The sequence below is a fragment of the Sorex fumeus genome, unplaced genomic scaffold (genome assembly GCF_029834395.1).
Source record: "Sorex fumeus unplaced genomic scaffold, SorFum_2.1 ptg000019l, whole genome shotgun sequence".
Taxonomy (NCBI): domain Eukaryota; kingdom Metazoa; phylum Chordata; class Mammalia; order Eulipotyphla; family Soricidae; genus Sorex; species Sorex fumeus.
In genome coordinates, this window is record NW_026606076.1 from 38,048,866 (window position 1) to 38,071,254 (window position 22,389).

Below are 22,389 nucleotides of genomic sequence, written 5' to 3' on the forward strand. Positions count from 1 at the left end.
GTGTCTCAGGAAATAAAGTCTGGAAAACCGTGTGCCCGTGTTAACCAGCTGTGCCACATATGCAAGAATTTGCATATAGATTTTTTTTAGGGGGTGGGGGCACACCCAGTGGTGCTCAGGGCTTAACCTGTGGCTTGGTGCTCCGGGATGTCCACTGGCAGAATTCAGGGGATCCAGTGCTAGGATTCGAACCGGGATCAGCCGCGTGCAAAGCAAGCACCCCACCTGCTCCAGGCCCTGAGTATCATCTTGCCCTGAGTGTGCCCAGGATGGGGGGTGGGGCAAAGGGTGTGGACACCCCAAAGTTGTAGGGCATAGAGACCTGGATCTCCCCGAGGTGTGAAGGCCCCTGGAGTGGGCTGCGTGGGTGCTCCAGTGGCTGCCCCTGAGTGCCCACGTGGGTCTGGCGCCGAAGGGCGGGCGGGGCCTGTGCTCCATGAGCGTGAAGTGGGCATGAGGTCAGGGCTCCGGAATGTCCGGGGCCGCTCCGAGGCGCCCCAGCACAGGTGGCCCCCAGCTCCGGCCTCCAGACCAGGTGAAGAAGGCCACCCTCCAGCCAGCCAGCCAGCCCGGCCAGCCGCAGTCCCTTCCCTCTGTTCCCCAGGGGGCAATGAGCGGCCGGCGAGGGTTCCTTAAGGGGCTGGTGGGCTGGGTGTGCGGGTGGTCCCGGGCCTGGAGAACCGGCGTTGGCACCGGGGCCTGCAGCCTGGGCACGCTCTGCCATGGACATCCCACGACGCTCCCGATGGAGGTCAGTTGAGGAAAGCGGGGTGCTGGGGTGGGGCTGGTGTTGGGAATTGAGGGTAGGTGCGTTCCAGCACCGGCATGGGGAAGTGCTGGGGGCGGACGAGGCAAGAGAAGAAGCAAGCGGGCGTCTAGGGGGGAGGAGAAGGCGGGGTCTGCGCGCAGCTGATACCCGGGGACCCCGCGGCGGCGGCGCGCGCGCGGGGCGGTTATCAGCTCCACCATCCAGAGCCGCCATCCGGTGGCGGTCGGGGGGTCTAGCGGGGCGGCACGGGCGTCTCTGGAATGCAGGGTGGGGGTGGGGAGCCCCGCGACGCCGGGCCAAGGCCCTGAGGTCTCGGCCGGGGTGCCCTCGGGCGGGAGGGCCGCGTCCGGGGTTCGGGGTGGGGCGCGTGGGCTTCCGCAGCGCTTCGTGGCGTCCGAGCACGTGTCGTCCCGGGCCCCGCGTCCCTGCGGGTCGCGGGGTGCACGCGGGGCGCGCGCGTGCGGGCTGGGTGTGCCCCTCCATCCCCCGGAGCGGCGGGCGCACCCCGAGAGCGCCCCGTGCGCGCGGCCCCGTGCCAGGCGGGGACGCCCCGTCTAACTGGCGCGCGCGCGCTCGGGGCTCCCGAAAGCGGAAGCGGGAGGCGGGGCGCCGGGGAGGCGGGGCCCGGGACCCCTGGCTGAATTAAGCCCACTCCGCGGAGAGGCAGGCTGAGGCCAGGTCGGCCTGGCCGCCTCCCCCACCCCAGGCCTTGTTTTCCCTGGGGCTGGGGGCGGAGAAGCGCCCTGGACGGCCGGGCCCCGGCACGTGGAGCCTGACAGCTGGAGAGGGGGGTCGCGGCGGCTATGTGGTCCCCCGGGGGCCAGCGCCTAGAGCCGCGGGGCTGAGAGCGCCCTCCCCCCCGGCCCCCCATCCCCGGGCTGCCCGCCCCGTCGGGCCTGCCCAGGGCCCCGGGCCGCACCATGTTCTCCAGGAAGAAGCGGGAGCTCATAAAAACCCCTTCCATCTCGAAAAAGAACCGGGCGGGAAGCCCCAGCCCGCAGCTCGCCGGGGTGAGTGCGCGTCTCCCCGCGGCCCAGCAGGCGGAGGAGGCCCGGGGTCGACGGGGGCGCGCCCTGTGCCCGGGGACCGACAGCGCCATGCTGGGGCGGCGGCGGCAGCAGCGGCGGGGGGCGCGCGCCAGCTACAGCCCCTACCGGTCCGCTCTGCCAGGCGGGGACCCCAGCGTCGTGCTCCTGGTAGGAATCCTCAGGGCGGGTCGCTCGGAGCGTCGGTGCGGTCCACTTCCCTTCCCTTCCCCCACCCCACCCCGCGATGGGCCAGGGGCATCCCCACCCCTCCCCGAGAATGGGTGGTGAGGAGCCCGGCGCAGCGCCCAGGGGTGGGGGGCCCCGGGAGGGGGGGTCTGCGTTCGAGGGGCGCAGGAACGGGCGCCCCTAGCAGGTGGGCGCCATGTCCCTCGTGAGCTTAATAGGCTGCAGGGGCGCAGCTGGGACCCGGGACGTCTAACGGGATCCCTCGTGCCAAGCTCTGGGCCCTGGCCCCTCTCCTGAGGGTCAACGGTGCGGGGGTCCACAGGCGTGGGGGTGTCTGCAAATCTGGGGGCATTTAGGAAACCCTTTGGGTAGGCTGTCTTTTTTCTTTTTCTTCTTTTTTTTTTTTTTGCTTTTTTTTGGGTCACGCCCGGCGATGCACAGGGCTCTGCACTCAGGAGTTACTCCTGGCGGGACCACATGGGTTGCTGGGAATCGAACCCCGGGTCGGCCGTGTGCAAGGCAAACGCCCTCCCCGCTGCTGTGCAATCGCTCCAGCCCCAGACTGTCTTTCTAAAACAGCCTGAGGGGTCTACCTGGGCCAGTGACCCTGTTGGTTCCTTCCATCCCCCCACCAGGAAGTCGGTACCCCCTCCTCCCTGCAGCCCGCAGGCCACACCCCCAGGCCTGTGGTTTAGGCAGACCGTTGTTTGTGAAAATTTGGTGGGGCTGCTGAGGGGGGGGAAGGAAAGAGGCTGTTGAGTAAGAGGGAGGGGAGGGGCGGCCCCAAATCTCAGCCCCGCGACCTTTGACCCTTGACCTTCACCGCCATCCAGAGCCAAAGACCCTCTCGGATCCTCTTTCACTTTGGGGGAAACTGAGGCAAGGCCGCTGGCTGCACCTGCTGTATCAGCTCCCCACCCCTCTCCCGCCCCCCGCCCCCCCCCAGGAGCTGCCTCGGAAGGAAGGGTCCGATGCTTCGTCCCTGGGACCTGGTCTAGATGCTCCAGGCACCGTCTCCGCTGCCAAGGCCACGGGCACCCTCAAGCGGCCCACGAGCCTGAGCCGCCATGCCAGCGCGGCCGGCTTCCCCCTGTCTGGTGCCACTTCCTGGGCGCTGGCCCGGGGCTACCGCAGCCCCATCTCGTCTGCCAGCCCGTCCGAGTCCCTGGCCGAGGGCCCCGGCCCGGACGCCACAGAGGATGTCTCCCACCTGCTGGCCGATGTGGCTCGCTTCGCCGAGGGCCTGGACAAGCTTAAGGAGTGTGTTCTGCGCGATGGTGAGGCTTGGGGCAGAGGCTGGGTGAGGCTCGGATACCCCAGGCCCCAAGGGAGGAGGCCCAGGGGGTGGGTGGGTGGGTGGGAGCAGCCATGCAGGACAGAAGCTGGAGAGACAGTACAGCAGGTAGGGCACTTGCCTTGCATGCAGTCGACCCCGGGTCTATCCCCGCCACCCCAGTGTCCCCCCCGGCCCCCAACACTGCTGAGTGTGCCCCACCCCAAGCAAAAACATCCTAAAATTAAAAAAAAAATCCTAAGAAGCCATGACAGGGGCTGGAGTGATAATAGAGCGGGTAAGGTGTTTGCCTTGCACATAGCCAACCCAGGTTCGATTCCCAGCATCCGGTATAGTCCCCTGAGCACCGCCAGGAGTAATTCCTGAGTGCAGAGCCAGGAGTAACAACTGAGCATCACCGGGCGTGACCCCAAAAGACCAAACAAAAAAAAAACCCAGCTGTGGCAGCTGGGTTTTGAGGGATGTGTAGGAGTTTGGTGGTCTCCGGCGGGCACAGACTTAGGGGACCAAAGGAATGTGGTGTGAATGGGTTCAGAAACACAAGGAAGAACAAGATGCGTGGGGCAGAAGGCTGGTGTTTTGGGGCGTTGCTGGAGTGTAGGGGTATGTGTGGAACAGAGGACAGGCCCTTTGGTGTTATTCTCAGGGCAATGGGGGGGGGCCTTGAGAGGTGGGAGGGCAGGGCGGGAATGCCTTGCAGGCAGATGAGGCAGGGAGTGGGGTCTGAGGGGAGGGGGGGGCACACTGGGTGGGAGGGGACAGTCTTCAGCCGGGTGGTTCCTATTTCCCTGCCCAGGGCCTGACAGCCCAGCTTCCTGCTGAGTTATTTTCATCTGCTTCCTGTTTGTCCTTGGCAGCGGGGCGGGCACCTCGGCCCACAGATGCAGCACCTCGGAGGCCGCCTGTGCTCGCGCCTCTGGCAAAACCCAGTGCCAGGCTGGTGCCAAGTGGTGCTATCCATCCCCTTCCCTCCCCCCCAACACCTGTTTTACACGTGAACAAACCCACGTCCAGGCCCAGGGTGGTGGCCAGACCCGGCTCCTGTAGGCGGGATACAGAGCCCCTTCAAGCCTGTCTGGCCGCCTCTGCGCCTTCGGGGCGCCAATGGGGAGCCTGTGGTTGGAGGTGGGAGCCCCGGGGGTTATCTGGTCCCTGGGGCGGGGGCCTGGTGTTTCCTGGGGAAACTCTAATCTCTGTTCCCTTCCGATCTGATCCTCCGAGCTTCCTTGGAGGTCAGCCTTGAGCAGGGCGGAGCCCTGTGGGTCCCTGTAGGCTTTGGGGCCAGAGGGGTGGGGGGTTGGTGGTGACTCAGGGATGCTGGGGCCAGTTCTCAGTGGGGTCACCTCCCCCTCTAAGCCTCAAGCGTCCTCTCAGGAAAGTGATTCTGGGGCTAGAGCGATAGCATAGCAGGGAGGGCACTTGCCTTGCACACTTTCGACTCGGGTTCGATCCCCAGCACCCCAGAGGGTCCCCCGAGCCTGCTGGGAGTGATCCCTGAGTGCAAGGTCAGGAGTAACTCCGCTGGGTGTGAACCAAAAATCTTAAAACAACCATAGAAGACCCAGAAGGGGCGAGAGGGATAGTACAGCAGGTAGGCAGGGCTTGCCTTGAAGGCTGACGACCCTGCTGATGTCCCCAACATCCCAGATGGTCCCCCCCCCAACCCCAAGCATTGCCGGAAGTGATCCCTGAGCATCGCTGCGTGTGAACTAAAAAGCAAAAAAAGGAAAAAAGAAAAAGAAGCCCTGACGCTGGAGGGAGATGCTTGTCTTGCATGCAGCCAACACTGGTTCAGTTCCCAGCATCCCCCATAAGGTCCCCCCGGGCACCTCCACGAGTAATTCCTAAGTACAGAGCCAGGAATAACCCCTGAGCATCGCTGCTGGGTGTGTCCCCAAAACCGGGAGGGAAAAAAAATGTAAAAGCCAGGAAAAGTGGTTCAGCTCACACAACCCCTAGATATGGGAGGTCCACAGCACACCTGGGGAGCCCCTCTCACTTGAGAGTGGGGGGAAGTAGGGGTGAGGTGTACCCCGCCGCTCTGCGCCTGGTGCTCCAGCCTTGGGTCTCAGTTTCCCCGAAGAGCCGCTCTGCACCAGCCCGGGCGTTCCGTCAGAGCCCCGGGTCACAGACTCCGAGGTCCAGAGTCAGGGGGTGGATCGCGTCACCCCAGCGGGCGGGGAGGGGGCGGGGCCTGCAGACCGGACGGAGCCGGTTTGGCCACTAGCCGAGACCCCCAGACCAGGCAAGTCAGTCGGGTCGCTTCGGGGCCCGGGCCTTCCCGCCACCATGTGCATCTGCGGGGTGGTGCACCGCACCCTGGACCCCGTCCCGCTGCGCTGCGGCGCGGGGCGCCCAGGTGAGAGGAGGAGGAGGAGGAAACGGGGTGCGCGGGGGTCCCCCCACCCCGGCTGGGAGGACACGGCCCTTACCGGCCCGCTGGGGACGCAAGCTGAGCAGGTCTCGGCGGCGGGGGTCCTGCCGGTGTCCAGCCTTCCAGCTGGGGGGGTGAGGGGTGAAATCGCCGGCGCGGGGCGAGGGGACGTGAGGACCACCGTGCGCGCTGGAATGCCCGGGGAGGGGGCGTGGCCAGCCCAGGCCCCGCCCCGGCGGCTGCGCGGCTCTTCCCGCCTCCCCGGGAATCTGGGAAGCCCGCGGCTGCCAGGGGCGTCCAGGCGGGGGACTCCTCACCTGACAACCCTTGAAGGGTCCTCCCCAGCAGTGTTGGGCCACAGTTAGCTTCTGCACCAGGTACAGAACCCCCGCAAGGCATGCCTGGGTCTGGGTGGCTCTGGTTCTTTTTTTTTTTCTTTTGGGGTCACACCTGGCAATGCACAGGGGTTACTCCTGGCTCTGCACTCAGGAATCAGGAACCCTGGTGGTGCTCAGGGGACTATAAGGGATGCTGGGAATCGAACCCGGGTCAGCCGCGTGCAAGGCAAACGCCCTCCCCGCTGTGCTATCTCTCCAGCCCTGGCTCTGGTTCTTAGCCCTACCAATTTAGGGTGCTGGGTATCTTTTATTAGTGGTTTTTTTTTTTTTTTTTGCTTTTTGGGTCACACCCGGCGATGCTCAGGGGTTACTCCTGGCTCATGCACTCAGGAATGACTTCTAGCGGTGCTCGGGGACCATATGGGATGCTGGGAATCGAACCTGAGTCGGTCATGTTGGCTGCGTGCAAGGCAAACGCCCTACCCGCTGTGCTATCGCTCCAGCCCCTGGGTATCTTTTATTGGGGGGGTGCTGTTGGGCTGCACCTTGCTGTATGCTAGGGAGTATTCTGGGCCCTAGGGCTAATTCTTAGTTGTGCTTCAGGTATCGGAAACCCAGAATCTAGCTTGCGAAGGGCATACTTAGTGCTTTTTTTTTGGGGGGTCACACCCGGCGATGCTCAGGGGTTCCTCCTGGCTCTGCACTCAGCAATGACTCCTGGCGGTGCCCGGGGGACCATATGGGATGTTGGGAATCGAACCTGGGTCGGCCGCGTGCAAGGCAAATGCCCTACCCGCTGATGCTTAGTGCTTTGAGCTGTCTCTTCATCTCAGTGTGTGTGTGTGTGTGTCTGTGTCTGTGTGTGTGGTGTGCATGGAATTGGAATCCTGTTCTCACACTTATAAAAGCCAGTGCTGGATGGCTGAGTTATGTCCCCCAGGATCCCCATGGCGCTAACGTTCCATTTGCAAAGACCTTTGTTAGAAACACTTTAAAATTGGGGCTAAGAAGTAGTATAGCAGGTAAGGTGTTTTCCTAGCACGTGGCCAACCCAGGTTCGATTCCTGGCATCCCACATAGACTCCCTAGCACCACCAGTGATTCCTGAGTGCAGACTCAGGAGTAACCCCAGAGCACCACCAGGTGTGGCCCCCAAACAAAAATTTTTTTATAAAGGGGCCAGAGCTATGTGCAGTGGGTAGGGAGGGCACTTGCCTTGCCTTTGACGGACCCAGGTTCGATCCCTGGTACCCCATCCGCTCCCCCAGGTACTACCAAACCAATCAATCAAAGTAACCGTGAGGGCCAGGGAGATGGCTCAAAGGGCTTGAGCTTGTGCCTGGCGTGCACAGGGCCCCATGTTCAATCACTGGAATAAAGTCAGCATCCGAGATCCAGATCTGCTCTTTCCACTACTCTAGAAGCTTCTGTAGCTCCCCACTGTCCTCAGGCTAGAGCAGCCCTGGGCAGGAAAGCACCTGAAGTGCTGCATGGAGGAGGAGACACCGGGCCTGCCACTTTAAGCCCAAGCTTGCGTTTGCTTGCTGAGCAGGAAGGAAGAGACCCAGCCCCATTGAGAGACAGTGGCTGCTCCCCTTCCCCCAACTCCCTTAGCCTCCTCTGCCTCAGTTTCCCCACCTAGAGACTAGAGCTCTGAGGAGGGCCAAGTGGGTCTTGCCTGAGGTTGGGCTCATTCATACGTCCTCTTCCGGGCAGAACTCCTGGAGGCCCGCCGGCCGCTGGCCCATGAGTGCCTGGGTGAGGCTCTGCGGGTGTTACGCCAGGTGGTAGTCAAGAACCCGCTGCTGAACACCGTGGAGACCCTTACAGCTGCCTGCAATCTCATTGCCAAGACCAAAGGTCAGTTGGGGAGGGCTTCCTGAAGGGGGGGGCATTTAAGAAGTGGGTTCAGGAGGGTGCATAGGAGTTTGACACACGCGAAGTGGCAGGGGCATGGCCCCCCACCCACCCACTTCTGCCTCTGCCCCCCCAGCTTTCCATTACGAGTGCAACAATGAATCGGACAAGCAGGAGTTCGAGAAGGCTCTGGAGGCCGTTGCCGTCACCTTCAGCGGCACGTGAGCCTGGGGGTCTGCGGGGCAGTGTAGGGAGGGGGTACGCCCACAGGTCTCTGAAGCCCCCACGTCCTTGGTCTCCCCCAGCGTGTCCGAGTTCATCTTGGGTGAAGTGGACGTTAGCACCCTCCTGTCGGTCCCTCCTGGGGACCCGAGCCAGGTGAGCAAGGACCAGCCCGTGCCGTGACCCCGCTTCTTCCCCCTTGCCCTCCTTACTCTCTCCTGCTGAATCACTTTTGCTGTAACGTGGGTTCCATCCTACACGCTTCACTGGCGATGCCGGGGCCGGGGATGTCTCAGGCTTGTGTGTGTGTTTCTGGGGTTAGGGTGTGTGTTTCTGAGGTTGCGGTGTGGGTGTGTATTTCCAGGGTTGGGGTGTGTGTGTGTGTGTTTCCAGGGTTGGTGTGTGTCTGTGTGCACGTGTGTGTGTGTATTCCCGGGGTTGGGGTGTGTGTGTGCATGTGCGTGTGTGTGTTTTCAGGGTTGGGGTGTATGTGTGTGTGCGTGTATGTGTGTTTCCAGGGTTGGGGGTGTATGTGTGTATGTGTGTGTGTGTGTTTCCAGGGTTGGGTGTGTGTATGTGTGTGTGTACGCGCATGTGTGTGTGTATTTCTGGGGTTGGGGTGTGTGTGTGCGTGTGTGTGTGTTTCCGAGGTTGAGGTGTGTGTGTGTTTCCAGGGTTGGTGTGTGTGTCTGTGTGCACGTGTGTGTGTGTATTCCCGAGGTTGAGGTGTGTGTGTGCGTGTGTGTGTGTCCAGGGTTGGGGTGTATGTGTGTGTTTCCAGAGTTGGGGTGTGTGTGTGCGCGTGTGTGTTTCCAGGGTTGGGGGGTATGTGTATGTGTGTGTGCGTGTGTGTGTGTTTCCAGGGTTTTGTGTGTGTGTGTGTGTGTGTGTGTATTTCCAAGGTTGGGGTGGGTGTGTACGCACGTGTGTGTGTATTTCTGGGGTTGGGGTGTGTGTGTGCATGTGTGTGTTTCTGAAATTGAAGGGTGTGTGTGTGTGTGTGTTTCCAAGGTTGGGGTGTGTGTGTGTTTCCAGGGTTGGGGTGTATGTGTGTGTTTCCAGAGTTGGGGTGTGTGTGTGTGTGTGTGTGTGTGTGTGAGTGAGACATGTGGGCACAGCCAGGGGTCCAACTTGGGGCCTGAAGCTTGCCTGTCACCGCTACTTCTGCCGAGCCCGGCCCTGCCTCCCTCTCCCCCAGCCCCTCCCCCATTTCCGGACCCGGGACTGGGGTGTCCCTCAGCACCCCTGTCCCCTCCCATTCAGTCCATGGAGAACCTGTGCAGACAGGGGGGCGACAGCAGCACCCCAGCGGGCACGGAGGACTGGGAACCAGGTAAGCGGCCCCCCCCCATCTGATGGATGGGCGTGGCGATGGGCGTGGCGGTGGGCGGTGCTGACCAGGCCCCGCCCCCAGGCTGCCCGCCCCCGGAAGAGGTGGACATGCTGCTGCAGCGCTGTGAGGGCGGCGTGGAGGCGGCGCTGCAGTACTCCAAGAACATGGCCAAGTACATGAAGGATCTCATCGGCTACCTGGAAAAGCGCACCGTGCTGGGTGAGCGCCGGTCCGCGCAGGGCGGGGCTGTGGGGGCGTCTCAGCCCCCTGCCCCCCGCGTGCCTGCACTCACACCCACCCCCACTGCCCCCTCTGCAGAGATGGAGTTCGCCAAAGGCCTGCAGAAGATCGTTCAAAACTGCCGACAGGGCATCACGCAGGAGGTGGGGCCTGGGGGCTGCCGTAGCTGGGGGCTGGTTCCCGGGGACTCGGGACCCCCACACCTGGCGCCTTCCGTGACCTCCTGTGACCCCCGACTCCGCCCCTCCCCAGCCCCACATGCCACTTCTGTCCATCTACTCGCTGGCCCTGGAGCAGGACCTGGAGTTTGGCCACGGCCTCGTGCAGGCGGTGAGCACGCTACAAACGCAGACTTTTATCCAGGTAGGTGTGGCTGGGGAGCAGGGCGCAGGGGGAGCTCGAAGCCGACCCCCACCTATCGAAGTGGAGGTGTGGAGGTGGGGGGCGCGTGGGGAGATGGGATCTCCTCTCTCACGGCCCTTCTCCTGCAGCCCTTGAACCTGCGGAGGCTGGAACATGAAAAGCGCAGAAAGGAGATTAAGGAGATGTGGCACCGTGCCCAGAGGAAGCTGGTATGTGGGCGTGGGGACTGGACCCCACCCGGGACCCCACCCAGGACCCCATAATCCCCTGCGCCCCTCTCCTGTGATTGCTGGGGACATCCGTCTGCAAGAACCAAACCCTGAGGGCTGGAGCGATAGCACAGCGGGTAGGGCGTCTGCCTTGCACGCGGCCGACCCCGGTTCAATTCCCAGCATCCCATAGGGTCCCCCGAGCACCGCCAGGGGTGATTCCTGAGTGCAGAGCCAGGAGTAACCCCCGAGCATCACCGGGTGTGACCCAAAAACCAAAAAAAAAAAGAGAACCACTCCCTGGAGCTCCTGATTGGCTCCACTGGGACAAGAAGGGCCCTGTGATCTCAGGTTGACAGCACAGCGGGGAGGAAGTGTGTGTTGCACTTGGCAGATCTGGTTTCGATCCCTGGCACCCCATAGGATCCCTCGAGCCCCACCAGGGATGAGCCCTGAGCACAGAGCCGGGAGGAAACCCTGAGCACTGCCAAGTGTGGCTTAAGAAAAAAGGGGGGAGGGGCTGGAGCGATAGCACAGTGGGTGGGGTGCTTGCTTTGCACGCGGTGGACCCGGGTTCGATTCCCAGCATCCCATAGGGTCCCCCGAGCACTGCCAGGAGTAATTCCTGAGTGCGTGAGCCAGGAGTAACCCCTGTGCATCACTGGGTGTGACGCAAAAAAAAAAAGAAAGAAAGCAAAAGAAAAAAAGAGGAGGGGTCCACCTGTGTTCAGGAGCAGGGCTGGGGCGTGGGGTGGGATGGTGTCAGCCCTGGGTGGACCGAACATGCCTTTTTCTGCTGCTTCCTGCCCACCTTCTGGGGGGTCGGCACAGCCCTGGGAACTTCACCCCTGCTCTGGAGATAATATTAGTGGGGTTCCCCCCAGATCCACTTCACCCCGGGGCCCAGAATAGGCAGATCCTTGTGCTCCCCTACGCGGGCCTCCTCCGTCCTCCTCTCTCTGCTTGGTTGTTCTCTCTCTTTTCTCCTTTTGCTGCAGCTGTCGCAGTCCCTAGTGGGTCGCAGGAAACAGATCAGGGCTGGCAAGATAGCACCCCGGGGAGGATGCTGGCCTTGCACGCCACGGACCCAGATTCAGTCCCCGGCACCGCTGAGGGTCCCCCCCCCCCCCCCAAGCACTGCCAGGAGTGATCCCCGAGCGCATAGCCCTGAGTCAACCCTGAGTACGATGGGTGTGGGACAAAAACCAAACAAAAATAGCGCAGAGATTGTGCCGGACACAGGTGGGTGTGCCCAGGGATGCAACTCCGGGCCTCCTGCTTGGAAAGCAGGTGGTCCGAGCTCCTTTTGATGTTCGCTTTGGGGCTACACTCAGTAGAGCTTGGGAGTTGTCACTCTTGGCTCCGTGCTGGGGGTGGGGTGTTTTGCTTCGGGCCGTGCTCAGGGAGCATGCAGGTACAGGACTCAAACCCAGAACTCCTATGTGCAGAGATCTCTCTGGCCTCCAAATAGCAATTTGTTGTTTTGGTTGGGGCAGGAGGCTGGAGCGATAGCACAGCAGTAGGGCATTTGCCTTGCATGTGGCCGACCCGACCAACCCAGGTTTGATTCCTCCACCCCTCTCGGAGAGCCTGGAAAGCTACTGAGAGTATCTCACATGCATGGCAAAGCCTGTGAAGCTACCCGTGACATATTCAACATGCCAAACACAGTAACGAGTCTCAAAAATGGAAATGTTACTGGGCCCGCTTGAGCAAATCAATGAACAACAGGAGGAAAGTGACAGTGACAATTTTGGAGGTGGGGGGCCACATCTGGAAGTGCTCATGGGTCACTCCTGCAGGTGCTTGGGGACCCCATGGGGTGACAGGGATTGAACCTGGATCAGCTAGGTGCAAGGCAAGTTTCGTGTTATCTTTCAAGTCCCTTAAATTTGGGGGGGGTGGTCCTAGAGCGGTAGTACAGCGGGGAGGGCATTTGCCTTGATTCAGCAGACCCAGGTTCAATTCCTGGTATCCCGTATGGTACCCCGAGCACCACCAGGAGTAATTCCTGTATATAGAGCCAGAAGTAACCCCCGAGCATTGCCTGGTGTGACCAAAAAAGACAAAAAAAAATCATAATCCCCCCAAAAAAAGTTTGGGTGAGATGGAGAGATTGTATAGCAGGAAGAGCACTTGCCTTGCACATGGCTGACCCGGGTTCAATCCCTGACATCCCATAGTGTCCCCAAGCACTTCCAGGAGTGACCCCTGATTGCAGTTGGGTAAACCCTAAGGATTGGCAGGTGTGAACCAAAAACAAAAAAGTTTTGGGGCCACACTGGGTGGTGCTCTTGGTCCTGTGCTCAGGGTAATTCCTGGCAGTGCCCCGGGAACCATATGATGCTGAGGCTCAACTCGGGCCTCCCACATGCTTGTGCTCTGCCCATTGAGCCACCTCCCTGGCCCTCAGAGGCACTTTTGTTTTTGGCTTCCCTCTTGCAAACACCAGGCCGGGACAAGCTAGCTTGTCATCGTCCCTCCGCTCTGTGACCCAGCATTTATCTTAGAGCTGTTCCCCAAAAGTGAATGCTGGGAAGACGATGAGATGGTACAGCAGGGAAGGCATTTGCCTTGTGCGTAGCCAACCATCATTCCATCCCCGGCACCTCAGATCACTCCCCTGAGCTCCGCCAGGAGTGATCCCTGAGCACAGCTTGGAATAAACCCTGAGCACCACCAGATGTGACTCCCCCCCAAGAAAAGACAGATAGGGGCTGGAGCAATAGCACAGCGGGTTGAGCGTTTGCCTTGCATGCGGCTGATCCTGGTTCGATTCCCAGCATCCCATATAGTCCCCTGACTGAGCACCGCCAGGAATAATTCCTGAGTGCAAAGCTAGGAGTAACTCCTGGGCACGGCCGGGCGTGAACCAAAAAGCAAAAAAAAAAAAAAGACAAATAATGGGGTGGGTGGTTCTTTTCCTCACTTGGGATTGGACAGTGGTTTCTTCCCTTTTTTGGGGGGGCACATCCAGAATATATGCAGTTCTAGGGATCAAACTCGGGTTCACCGCCGATGACACAAGCACTGACTGTCGTTGTCTCGCCAGCCCCCAGAACACCGATTCTCAGCAGACTTCTTGTTTTTGGGCTCTGGGGTTGGGGGTGCAATGGAAGGGCCTTCTGGGCCTCCTCTTTCTCAGCTTGGGAATGCACATCGTGGTTGTCGTCTTTGTTTACCTCGGTGTGGCTTGCGGGGTGTGGTTGCCGGAAGCTCACTGGCTCTTCCTGCCACCCCAGAGGGCTCTGAGACGCTCGACTTCCTGCCCGGGCCGCCTCTGTTCTTGCATGTAGAACAAGGGAAGTGAGAGAGAAAGAGAGACCGCGACTTGCGTCCCCACCACTCCCGTCAGCGGATAATGAAACTGGCGGTTACGTCAGGGTTCAGACTACCCCGACTTCATGGGCTGGTCACATGCACGCACATGCACACCAGCAAGATGGGGAGGGATTACTGTAGATGTCGCCCCTTAGTCTTCTGCACTTGGCTCTGGGACCACAATGGGGTGACTCATAGTGGGGGGAGGGAGGATGCCCCAAGCCACCTGCCTCCCTCCTGCAGCAAGAGGCAGAGTCGAATCTGCGCAAGGCCAAACAGGGCTACATGCAGCGCTGCGAGGACCATGACAAGGCTCGCTCCTTGGTGGCCAAGGCGGAGGAGGAACAGGCTGGCTCTGGGCCCGGGGCCGGCGGCACCGTCTCGAAGGCCCTGGACAAGCGGCGGCGCCTGGAGGAGGAGGCCAAGAACAAGGTGAGGCCAGGCCGTGGGGCTCAGCGTCACAGCACCTGCCTGGCTGTGGGCTGCCCTGGGTTCCACCCCTGGTCATAGTGTCACCCAGTTGTAGCTTGGTGCAAAAACAAACCTCGGAGGAGCTGGAGCGATAGCACAGTGGGTAGAGCGTTTGCCTTGCACGTGGCTGGGTTCGACTCCCAGCATCCCATATCGTCCCCCAAGCACCGCCAGGAGTAATTCCTGAGTGCAGAGCCAGGAATAACCCCTGAGCATCGCCAAGAATGACCCAAAAATGGAAAAAAAACAAAAAAACAAGCCCCAGATACCTTCTCTCTGCTTTTCTGCCCCTCGGGACTTCCTCATGAGGGCTAAACCTGGGTCAGCGCATGGCCCGGGGCTGAGACCTCCCTGGACCCCACCGCCACGTCCCCCACCCCAGGCAGAGGAAGCCATGGCCACCTACCGCACCTGCGTAGCTGATGCAAAGACACAGAAGCAGGAACTGGAGGACACCAAGGTGACGGTGCTGCGGCAGATCCAGGAGGTCATCCGGCAGAGTGACCAGACCATCAAATCGGTGCATGTGCTGGGGGGGAGGGGGGTGCTCAGGGGATGAGGGAGAGAGGGCAGTGTGGGCAGGAGGGAGCATTGCACCAGCGCTGTCTGCTAGTGGGCAGGGTGCCAGCAGGTGGGCGTGGCATCAGCTTGCTGTGGTGGGCGTGGCATCAGCGGGTGGGCGTGGCACCAGCGGGTGCGCGTGGCATCGGCTTGCTGTAATGGGCGTGGTTGTGATGAGTGGGTGTGGTCATCGCAAGTGGGCGGGGTTTCCAGAGGCCCCGCCTCCTGAGCCCGTGGTTACTGTGCGCGTGCCTGCAGGTGACCATCTCCTACTACCAGATGATGCAGATGCAGACGGCGCCGCTGCCCGTGCACTTCCAGATGCTGTGTGAGAGCAGCAAGCTGTACGACCCGGGCCAGCAGTACGCCTCGCACGTGCGCCAGCTTCAGCGAGGCGAGGAGCCCTACGTGCATTACGACTTCGAGCCCCACATCCCCACCAACTCCTGGTACTGCATCTGCTTCGGCGCCCGCGCCGGGAGAACAAGAACCCACCCAATCAACAGGGGAGGGGCGGAGGGGTGTGTGAGCAGCTTTCAGGGACCCCGATCCTAGCCTGCCTCCCCTCCTGCCTCTCGGTCCCCGCAGGTCTCCAGTCATGCACGTCCGCAAAGAGAGCTTCAGCGGAGGGGAAGCTGTGGGGGCCGAGGCAGCGGGCACCCCACCAGAGGAAGGGGTGCAAGCCAAGGAGCCCAGAAGTGAGTAGTCCGCGGTGGGCTGGGGGCGGGCGGGGTGGGCAGACCTGCCCTCCCTGACTTAAACTGCTTTGCCTCACCGGCGCTGACCCCTCTGCAGGTGAACGCGGCCACAAGGTACATAAGTCTTGGCCCAGCTCCGTGTCAGACCCAGAGAGTGGCCTGGACCCCAGCACTGGCTCAGGTGAATAGTGGGCCACCGTACCCCCAGCTGGGGGAGTCCAGGTGGGGGCGTGTCCCCCTTGGACCCCCAAGACTCAGTGAGGCCATCCCTGTTCAATAAAAGGAGACTTTAAGAAGTTCGAGCGAACATCGTCCAGCGGTACCATGTCCTCCAGCGAGGAGCTGGCGGAGCAGGAAGGTGGTCCCGGGGCTGCCACCTTCGAACAGGGTAAGATGCCCCCCACTGTAAATGGGGGGAGTTGGCCTGGCCCCCCGCGCGCCTGGTGAGGCTGACCCTTCCCTCCCCACAGAGGACCTCAGCGCCATGGCCCCCGAGCTGCCCGTGCCCGTGCCCAGCGGTCCCTTCCGCCACGTGGGTCTGTCCAAGGCAGCACGCACGCACCGGCTCCGGAAGCTGCGGACGCCGGCCAAGTGCCGGGAGTGTAACAGCTACGTCTACTTCCAGGGCGCCGAGTGCGAGGAGGTGCGTGGCTCTGTGCGAGGGGGGCCCTCTGGGGCAGTTGGGGACCGTCAAGGTCTCCGGGAGGATGGTGGGTGCTGCCAGAGCAAAAGGCTGCAGGTGGGGGGGTGCTCTTGGGGGAGCCGGGCAGTGGGCTGGTGGGCAGGGTCCTGTGGGTGCCGAGTGCAGAGGGTGAGGGGTTGTGTCTGAGGTCGAGGGCGTATGCAGTGTGTGTGCACACGTACAGATGAGGTGTGGATGGTCTGGGAGGGTGTGTTTTCAGTGTATGTGGTTTGAAGGGTGTGCTTCTGTGGTTTAAGGCTGTTAAGGTGTGTATATGCGATGTCACTGTGTACAGATGTGGATGTACAAACACCGTGTACAGGTATTTGTATACAAAGGGCATTGTGTGGTGTGTGCTGGCTCCATGAGATGAATGTGTGTGATATGTGTGGGCTGTTCATTATGGTATGCATATATGTATGAGGTGTGTATGGTGTGTTTAAGGTGTATATGGGGTGTGTATGATGTGTATATGAGGTGCATATGTGTATATGAGGTGTGTATGGGGTGTGTGAGGTGTAAATGGTGTGTATAGGGTGTGTATGTGAGGTGCATATGAGATATATACGTATGGGTGGTGTGTGAGGTGTATTTGAGGTGCATGCGTGGTGTACATGTTGTGTATATGGTAGGTATGTGAGGTGTGTATGGTAGGTATATGTGTGTATCTCACATACCCACCATATAAACCCAAGTTTTATGTGGTGTGTATGTGAGATGTGTATGGGGCGTGTATGAAGTATATAAGGTGTACGTGAGGTGCATATCGGGTGTATATGGTGCATATGAGGTGTAAATGGTCTATATGCTTGATGTAAGGTGTATATGGGGTATGTATGGGGTTAGGGTTAGGGTATATAAGGTGTGTACAAGGTGAATAAGAGCTATAAATGGTGTGTATGTGTGGTGCATGTGAAGTAAGTAGGAGGTGTATACAGGGTGCATGTGATGTGTACAGGTATGTGTGAGTCCCCTAGCTGGGGGTTCGGGACAATCTCTTCCTTCATGCCCCTCCCCCAGTGCTGTCTGGCCTGCCACAAGAAGTGTCTGGAGACGCTGGCCATCCAGTGCGGCCACAAGAAACTGCAGGGCCGCCTGCAGCTCTTCGGCCAAGACTTCAGCCAGGCAGCCCGCAACACCTCCGACGGCGTGCCCTTCATCATCAAGAAGTGCATCTGTGAGATCGAGCGGCGCGCACTGCACACCAAGGTGACCTGCGCGGGGCCGGTGGGCGTCCCTGGCCGGCGGAGTCACCATGCGGGGGTGTGGGCTGAGGCAGAATGTGTGTCCCCATAGGGCATCTACCGGGTCAACGGGGTGAAGACCCGTGTGGAGAAGCTGTGCCAGGCCTTTGAGAACGGCAAGGAGCTGGTGGAGCTGTCACAGGCCCCGCCCCACGACATCAGCAATGTCCTCAAGCTCTACCTGCGCCAGGTGCAGAGGGGAGGTGGGGGCTAGCTGCTGCTGGAGAAGGGGAGTGGGAAGGGGCCAACATCGACTGGGGGTGGGACTGACTACCAAGGTAGTGGCCAAGAACTAAGGCTTTAGGGCTGAGACAGCTTATATTTGCTGTGGGCGGGGCTTTGTCTAGAGTGGGTGGGGCTTTATACCTGGGACTGAACGGGGCTTTGCCTAAAGCAGGGCCAGAGTGGGTGGGGCTTTGCCTAGGGCGGGGCCAGGGTGGGTGGGGCTCTGTCTAAAGCAGGGCCAGAGTGGGTGGGGCTTTATGCCGGGGGGCGGAACTCCTGTTGGTGTGGGCGGGGCTTTGCATAAAGCAGGGCCAGAGTGGGTGGGGCTTTATCGGGGGGGGGGGGGCGGAACTAATGGGGTAGGCGGGGTTTTACCTGGGCAGGGCCAGAGTGGGTGGGGCTTTATACCTGGGGCGGAACTCATGTTGGGGTGGGCGGGGCTAGAGTAGGTGGGACTTTATGCCAGGGGCAGGACTAATCGGGTGGGCGGGGTTTTGTCTAGGGCAGGGCCAGAGTGGGTGGAGCTTTGTGCCGGGGGCAGAACTCATGCAGAGGTGGGCGGGGTTTTGTCTAGGGCGGGGCCAGAGTGGGTGGGGCTTTATGCCGGGGGCGGAACTAATTGGGTAGGCGGGGTTTTACCTGGGGCAGGGCCAGAGTGGGTGGGGCTTTATACGTGGGGCAGAACGCATGTTGGGGTGGGCGGGGCTAGAGTGGGTGGGACTTTAGCTAGGGGCGGGACTAATCGGGTGGGCGGGGTTTTGTCTAGGGCGGGGCCAGAGTGGGTGGGGCTTTATGATGGGCACAACTCCTGTTGGGGTGGGCGGGGCTTTGTCGTGGGCGGGGCCAGAGTGGGTGGGGTTTTATAACTGGGTGAAGCTTGGTGCTTAGCTTGGACAGGCTTTCTATGCGTGGGAGCATTGGTGGGGGCGGGACTGGGGCAGACCGATGGCATCAGTGTCTGGCAGTAGCCAGGACAGAGTAAGACCCTTAGGGACCTGGCCCCGTCCACTGACTGTCCACCTGCCCTGTCCTCCACAGCTGCCCGAGCCGCTCATTTCATTCCGCTTCTACCACGAGCTTGTGGGGCTGGCCAAGGACAGTCTGAAGGCGGAAGCCGAGCTCAAGGCGGCCTCCCGGGGCCGGCTGGATGCGGCCGAGACTGAGGCTGCAGCGGTGGCCATGGCCAGCCGGCTGCGGGAGCTCTTGCGGGACCTGCCGCGTGAGAATCGTGCCACCCTACAGTATCTTCTGCGCCATCTGCGCAGGTGCGGGCTGGCTGGGCTGGGTCTGAGGGAGGGGTGCGGGGGGCGGGGGACCGGAGGGCGTTCACACCTGCTTCCTGCACCCTTGGATCCGCTAGGATTGTGGAGGTGGAGCAGGACAACAAGATGACCCCCGGGAACCTGGGCATCGTGTTTGGACCCACACTGCTGCGGCCACGCCCCACAGAGGCCACCGTGTCCCTCTCATCCCTGGTGGATTATCCCCACCAGGCCCGCATCGTGGAGACCCTCATTGCCCAGTATGGCCTGGTCTTTGAAGAGGAGCCAGAAGAGGTACCTGGGGGCCCTGTGGAGGCAGGTGGACCCTAGGACCGTGCTCTTGGGGGATGGGGTGCAGGTTCTAGCGTCTGGCTGTTTTGGGGATGGTGGATGGGAGGTTTTATTTTGGTTTATGGGCCATACTTGGCGGTGCCCTGCACTCAGGGATCACTCCTGGTGAGGATGGGCGGGGGGCCCTGTGAGGTGCCAAGGATTTAATCAGGTCAGACACAGGCAAAGCAACTCTGCTTGCTGTACTATCTCTCCCGTCCCTTGGAGATGTTTTGTTTGTTTGGGGGGCACACCCAGCAGTGCTCAGGGGTTACTCCTAGCTCTGCCCTCAGGAATTACTCCTAGCGGTGCTCAGGGGTCCATATGGGATGCCGGGGATCGAACTGGGGTCGGCCGTGTGCAAGGCTAACATCCTCTCTGCTCTCCTATCACTCCAGTCCCTGGAGATGTGTTTTGGGCCAGGCTCAGTGTGGGGTGCTGTCCCCCAGTAGTGCCCACATCCTGCAGGTTTACCTCTGACTGTGTCAGGGCCTCCCTTGCCTTTGACCCACCCCGTCTCCAGCTGCTCTCACCTCCCGTTGTCTGGCCTGAGGGTCACTCAGCTGGGTTCTGGCCCTCAGTCCCCACTGTCCTGGTGGGGTGTCCATTTCCAAAGCCCCTCTTCCCCAAGTCGTTCTTGCTGGCTGAGGGGCCTCCTAGTACTGCTACGTTTGGGGATGCCGGGTCCCTAGTTCCAAGGAAATACGTTGGATAAAGGGACGTGGGGACGGGTGGCCGTTTTGTACCCTCAAGCTAACCAATAGCAAGTTCTGGGGGGGGGGGTTTGGTGGTGGTGGTGGCGGCATACCTGGAGGTGGTCAGGACTAATTCCTGACTCCGCTCAGGGATCACTCTTGGTGGGGCTCAGGAGACACCCCATGGCGTGCTCGGGATCGAGCCTGCATGCTAGACAAGTATCCTGCCGGAGCCATAGTGCAGCAGGGAGGGTCGTTTGCCTTGTATGCAGCCAAACTGGGTTTGATCCCACCCCATAAGGTCCCCCATGAGCACCAGGAGTGATCCCTGAGCTCAGAGTCAGTCATCAGCCCTGAGCACTACTAGGTGAGGCTCAGAAAAAAAGGGGGGGGGGGGGGAAAAGAACCCACAAGTGCCCTGTCAGCTGTACTATCACTGCCCCCACCCCCAAAAGATTTTAGGGTTTGCAAACGATTAGTCAGGAAGACAGATCTGTCCCCATGGCTCCACCCTGACTCCCCTTCCCCCCCGAAGCTGTCCCCGCAGGACGGGCCAGCCAGCCAGCGGGCAGAAGTGGTGGTGCAAGTGTCATACCCGGAGTCCAGCGAGGAGGCCGAGGATGCAGGTCAAGGTCAGTGGACCCCAGCGGCTTTGCTCTGCGGGCCAGGGAGGGGCGCAGGAGGGAACAGTGGCTTATCTGTGGGACGCAGGGGTGGGCAGAGGGCAGAAGTGTTTGCAGGCTCACGTCTGCCCTGACCTTCAGAGCCAACCTGGGAGATGGTAGTTGACGGGAGGAAGTCTGGGGACTGCACTGAAGTGCCCTGAAACTGCACGACCCGGGGCGAGTGTCTTCCCAGCTGCCCAGTTGTGGTCATTTGTTACCTGTTACCAACACGAGATGTGCTTTGGGCAGGGGATGAGGGGGTCTGTGGAGGCCCACAAGGGCCCCGGGACCCCTGCGATCGATCAATTGAGCTACGTGTCTGTCTTCATGTGACTCCCCAGAATCTCGCGTCGCCTCCAACGACTCAGACTCAGAACTGGACGAGACCCCGGACCCGCTGGACTCCTCCGTGGACAGTGCGCTCCAGCACCTCAGCTTCCTGGAGACGCGGGCGGGCACGGAAGTGGGGGACAGCGAGACGCCACTCGGGGACCCGGGGGCCGAGGCGGGGGGCCGAGCGTGGGCTCTGGGCCGGGCTGTCCACGTACAACTCCAACCAGTCCAACAACAAGCAGCCGCCCACGAGGCTGCCCGCCGTGAGGGTGCGCGGGGGCCGGGTGGCCGTGGCCGGCGGCCTGGACAGGCAGCCGCAGTTTGTCTAGGTGGGTTCTGGCCCAGGCGTGTCCTGGGTTCATGCCCAACTGAGTGGCCGCTGGGGCCCAGCCACCCCGGGCCCCTGCTCTGTCCTGGTCTCTCGTCCTCTCTTGTCCCGTCTTTGTCTTTCTCGGGAAACCAGGCGGGAAGCGCGGCCGCCTCAGCAGCCCGGAACACCAGAGTCATCTTGGGCTTTTGATGATCAGGGGTGGTTCTTAGCTTGCTTTTCTCAGCTTTCTTTTACTCTAAATAAAGTTAAGGCTCTAGAGGGTGGTCACTGTGCTCCCATTATTGTGCTCCTGTTATCCCGGCGATCGTTTCTGGGCTTCCTAGAATGAGCTGCCTCAGGAAGCGGCTGCCCTCCAGAAGGCAGCCTTGGTCCCACGGGCAGCAAGGAGACCCACAGCCACGCAGAACTCAGGGAGATTGTGCCCGGGCCTGAGGAAGCCGCCAGGAGGAGGGGGTGAGGCTACCCCTTCCTGCTTGGGCCCAGCCCTCAGGACCCACAGGCTGCTCCGGGGTGGGGGGGTGGGGGGAGCCGAGGCTGGCCTGCCTGAGATGCCCAGCGGCTGACAAACAAGCTCATCGTGGGGCTGGAGCGATAGCACAGGGGGTAGGGCGTTTGCCTTGCACGGCGGCCGACCCGGGTTTGAATCCCAGCATCCCTAGGGTCCCCTGAGCACCGCCAGGAGTAATCCCTGAGTATAGCTGGGTGTGACCCAAAAAGCAAAACAAACAAGCACATCGTGGTTTTGTAGAGCTCCCCTAGATGCCCGGGCAGAGGTGTGCCCCCAGAATCAGTGGCTCAGGTAGGTCCAGCTACAGGTGCGGTGTGATCCAGGTGCAGGGGCAGTGTGGCCAGGCCCTCTGCTCACTCCCAGATATCAGAACAAGACACACCCCAGACCCTTGGCACGTGACAAGCTGAGTAAGCAGGACTGCTCAGAGGCCGAGGGGGGCTCTGTCCCTACAGCCCCTGTGTGAAACACGCACACGCGCACACACACACCCCCCCCCCGCAACCACCTTTCACACAGGGAGCCGCAGGGGTCCCAAAGGCTACCCAACCACAAGCAATGGCGCTGCTAGGAGCTGGGAACTGATTCTGAGATCCATTCACAGGCCAGGCGCTCAGCAGATCAGGCATCCTGGGGCCCTAAGGCAGCACCAGACAAAAAGGCTGGGGGGAAATCAAGGAGGCCAGAGGGGCAACACAGCAGGGAGGGCACTGGCCTTGCACACAGCTGACCCGTTTGACCCCTGCTACCCCAGATGGTCCCCAAGCCTGCCAGGAGCGAGCCCTGAGCACAGAGCCAGGAGTAAGAACTGGGCACCTCCAGGGATGGCCCCAAAACACAAGAGGCCAGA

General features: G+C 61.2%; 1 protein-coding gene across 1 annotated transcript; it reads left to right on the forward strand.

Moving 5' to 3' along the window:
* The first annotated feature begins 1,866 nt into the window (after positions 1-1,866).
* ARHGAP45 (Rho GTPase activating protein 45) lies at positions 1,867-21,156 on the forward strand. Its single transcript, XM_056112836.1, is given in 24 exon segments — positions 1,867-1,965; positions 2,930-3,260; positions 7,706-7,849; positions 7,983-8,067; positions 8,152-8,224; positions 9,332-9,401; positions 9,483-9,620; positions 9,720-9,784; positions 9,894-10,004; positions 10,133-10,213; positions 13,778-13,966; positions 14,388-14,525; positions 14,825-15,015; positions 15,155-15,264; positions 15,362-15,445; positions 15,548-15,652; positions 15,735-15,907; positions 16,967-17,155; positions 17,243-17,380; positions 18,454-18,680; positions 18,776-18,971; positions 20,238-20,334; positions 20,709-20,845; positions 20,847-21,156. Coding segments are annotated over 24 exon segments (3,354 nt in total). The 3' UTR covers positions 21,030-21,156.
* The last annotated feature ends 1,233 nt before the right edge of the window (positions 21,157-22,389 follow it).